The following is a 3818-nucleotide window of genomic DNA, read 5'->3' on the forward strand; positions in this document are numbered from 1 at the left end:
CATTTTACAGTCAGCATCCGGTAAGTCGGCGTTTTGTTTGAGTGCGCAGGGAACCCCGCGCCTTTGTGCGGTACGTGCCCCGCCTCCCCGGGATGCGGGCGGACCCGCGGGGGAAGCAGCGGTCGCTCCCCGGCTGCAATGCGAGACCCGCCGGTCCGGCGGCGACCTCCCCCCGGCCCGGGTTTGGCTCGCACGGCGCCGGGCCCCGCCCCGGAGGAGGGGAGCGCTCCCCCGCGCCCCGGGGCGGGCTGGGCCGAGCGGAGGGGCCGCCCCGCCTCTTAATTGGCGGCAGCTGCTGCTGCGGGGCCGCTGCTGCTGCGGGGCCGCTGCCGCCGCCATGCCGGGCTCGCTGAAGGAGGAGACGGCGCTGCTGCTGGAGGACTACTTCCAGCACCGCAGCGGCGGCGCCGCGCTGCCCCCCAGCCCCACGGCGGCCACGCTGCGGCGGGTGGCGGCCGAGCTGGAGCGGCGGGAGCGGCCGTTCTTCCGCTCCTGCGCGCCGCTGGCGCGGGCCGAGCCGCGGGAGGCGGCGGCGCTGCTGGCGCGGGTGTCGGCGCAGCTGGAGGCCGAGGGCGGCCTCAACTGGGGCCGGCTGCTGGCGCTGGTGGTCTTCGCCGGCACGCTGGCCGCCGCGCTGGTCAAGCGGGGCTGCAGCGACGGGCCGCGCTGCCTCGCCGCTGCGCTGGCCGCCTACCTGGCCGAGGAGCGGGGCGAGTGGCTGGAGGCGCACGGCGGATGGGTGAGCGGGGCCGGGGCGGGGGCGGCCAGGGCGCGGTGCGGACGCGCGTCCCCGGGAAGAGCGAGGGCGGGGAGCCGGGAGCCCGGCGGAGCCGCCGGGGCTGGGTGCTGGGGCGCCTGGCCGCGTCTTCCCGGTTAGCGGAGCGGGGCGGCAGCGCGGCCCGGGGGTGCTGCTGGGGAGGCGTGCCGGTGATCCGACCGAGCGGTGCTGGGCGTGTGCGGGGGTCTCCGCAAGGAAGGGCTGCAGAGCGGCCTCGGGGTCTGGTTAGTCGGTAGCGGTGTGCAGTGGGCACACGCTGCGGTATTTAAGGTGCCGTGGATGTCCTGTGCTGCGGGTTAGGCCGGTTCTCTAAAGGGGCTGGTGGCCAGCTTTGTCAAGCTGCAGCCTCCTAAAAATACAGGAATGATGGTGCTGGCTTGTGGGGCGCAAGTTTTACCTTCTCCTCGGGTCCGCAGTTTGCATTTTGGAGAGCGGACTGGCACAGGTCTTCTACTGAGCGTCAACACAGAACACCGATGTGCCGGTTCTTCAATATGCCTGTGCGTGAAACCACCCGTCTGCTAGACCTGCTGCTGGTTTCTGCCTGTCCTGAAACTGGTCAGATTGGGGCCTCAGTAATGCATGGGCAATAGCGTTAACGTATGCTGCGACGTAAAGCGATGGCTGCTATTGCTTTTCTGCCCCTTGAGATGCATGCTGAAAGTACAGCTTTTAAGGCATCTGTGCAGCTCTGCCTGCCTTTCTGAACAAAATGTCAGCTATCCCACAGAACTGCACATTTCCTATTTTCGGTCCTAGTGGAATATTTGATGCCAGTACAAATAAGCACTAAAAATAGGAAGCGGGGGAAGCAGCCACTGCTTTGGTTGACTTTTCCAGAGACCAAAATGAACTTGGTTTTCCAGTGGTCACTGGTCCATCTGACTGCTCAGAACAGTATGGTGCTTGGCTACAGTGTGCGCTGTCATTTGGCAAAATCGCATTGCCAGTTCGTACAAATTAAAGTGTAAAGAACAAAGTTCCGGAAGAAATGAAGAGTATAACTTGTTTACATAGACATCTGCGGAGCAGAGTTCAAACACAACCATCTGGAGTTGTATTGCTGCCACTTCTGATTATCACAAATAACGATCTGGGAGAGCAGCTGCCAGCTTTGCTCTGTCATAGGTCAGCTCTGAGCGTGTCCACTTGGCCCTTCCAAGGGAGTGTGTAATCAGTCCCACATCCACCACGGTGGGACCAGCTTCAGGCTCCTGTCTTTCAAGTGGAAATTTCCATATCCTGTGTTTCAGATGGCTTTCTCAAACTTGAACAAGGGGGAACAATGCTGGCAGCTCCCATCAGAAATTTGCCTAAAAGGGCGAAAATAGCATAATGACATGCTTAGCATCTTGATAGGAAGTTTGCAATTGTCTGTTGAGCAAAGCGTACAAACACTTGTAGCTACTGCTTTCAGTCACCTTGTGCAAAGGCTCTTGCAAAGCATTTTTGTGTGCCCAAGGCAGCAGGCTTGGACTTTCGTGATTCAAATAGAGACTTCTGCAGCTGACAAACACTGTGCTGGGAGTGTGAACCAAACTGTGCTCAAAGACTTGTCAGAAGAAATCTGGTTAATTGTAAGCCAACCAACTCAATGTCCTTTCTCTTGCATTTCTAGGATGGCTTCTGTCGGTTCTTCGGCAGACCCGGCTCCCAGGCAGGAGAGCAGAGCAGCACCATAAGCAACGCGATCATGGCCGCGGCGGGGTTTGGAATAGCAGGATTGGCTTTTCTCTTGGTGGTGCGGTAGGCTGATGAATGGATCTTGCCATGGGAAAGTACTCTCAAAACTGATAATTTACCAGATTTCACTCTATTTTCTATAGAACAGACCCTCTAAGAAGAAGTTTATATTTTTAAACTGGCTCGAAAAACTGTCTCACCAAATCCGTGGCTATAAACTGCTTCATTTGCTACCCAGTAACAGCACAAACAAATGTGTACTAAACCACCATTTGTGCATGTTTGAAACCTGTCGTCTCCAAGCATCCTCTGGACTTTGTTTTTGAAGGTGTAACCTAAATTTTAGCATGGTTCATTGTACTGTAACTTCCGAGTGCTCGATGTTATGCTAGGAAAATGTTATGGTGGACTTGCTACTAAACCTTTTGTTTGAGGCGTCTTTCTTACGTGGAGGCAAGTCTTCAAACCCGCCTTCCATTAATACTGTAAAGTGGGTGAACATTGACTGTGATTTAACATGGTTTATGGCTTCAAATGCGGTGCACAGCACTTGTTACCAAAAGGCAACTAGTTGGTTGATTTAGAGCAATTAGTGCCCATGATACAAGAGGCATTAGGGCTTAATATAACATAAGGCTGATTTCATTACACTACAAGAAGATAAGTATTGATACAGTAATGGCTGCAGTACTGGTTCTTATTGAAATAAAAGGAATTTAAATATTAAACCTTAATTGGTATATTGAAATCCAGTGAAGGCTGGAATTTCTCTGGATTTCCTTGATAAAACGAAAATTTCCATATATCTTAATATATTTTTGAAGTATTTATCACTGTATAATACTTGTAGCCATGACATCTTTATTTTTGTTTAAAACTTAATCCTGGTTCTTGTCACTCTAGAGTGTATCAAGCGTTGTCTTGTTTGAGTAATATTTCACACTATTTTCAACATGCTGTGTATTTCTTTCGATGGTTGTACAAATTGCCTTATGTTTCTGGTAGCTTTTAATAACGTTCCTGGGTTACTCATAGCGTGTACAATTTTGCTATGGTGACTTCAAAGGTGAATAAATGTTAAGTATTTTTATTTTAAAAAGCTTAACTTCTGCTTATTTGATCGGATGGGTGATGGTACTCAGTGAGCTTTTCGGTGGTTACCTGGATGCGTTGGTTTGTACCCACCTCCCTGGTGCTTTGACCTGAAGCGAGCAGCTGTGCAGCACCACAGCAGGGTGATGCTGGCCTTCGTCACAGAGGAGTCCTGCAGTCAGAACTAGGGGTAAGACAGAAAAAAGGGGAAAATCCAGTCCAAAAGACTCATCTTCGCCCCTGTGACTGGAAATAACCTGGTGGT

At 53.1% G+C, this 3818-nt stretch overlaps 1 protein-coding gene across 1 annotated transcript; it reads left to right on the forward strand.

The window, feature by feature from the left end:
* Window positions 1–287: 287 nt before the first annotated feature.
* On the forward strand, window positions 288–3560 carry BCL2L10 (BCL2 like 10). Its single transcript, XM_065641539.1, has 2 exons — window positions 288–739; window positions 2397–3560. Exons 1-2 carry the CDS (start codon window positions 338–340, stop codon window positions 2526–2528), a joined length of 534 nt encoding a protein of 177 aa, XP_065497611.1. The 5' UTR covers window positions 288–337; the 3' UTR covers window positions 2529–3560.
* Window positions 3561–3818: the final 258 nt, after the last annotated feature.

Source organism: Caloenas nicobarica, chromosome 10, assembly GCF_036013445.1.
Source record: "Caloenas nicobarica isolate bCalNic1 chromosome 10, bCalNic1.hap1, whole genome shotgun sequence".
NCBI classification, from domain to species: domain Eukaryota; kingdom Metazoa; phylum Chordata; class Aves; order Columbiformes; family Columbidae; genus Caloenas; species Caloenas nicobarica.

Excerpts from the sequence above, each read along its gene's own strand:
- BCL2L10 (XM_065641539.1), top strand. The coding sequence starts at position 338 with ATGCCGGGCTCGCTGAAGGAGGAGACGGCGCTGCTGCTGGAGGACTAC. Across the intron at positions 740-2,396 it reads TGGAGGCGCACGGCGGATGG|GATGGCTTCTGTCGGTTCTT; the intron begins GTGAGCGGGGCC and ends TTGCATTTCTAG.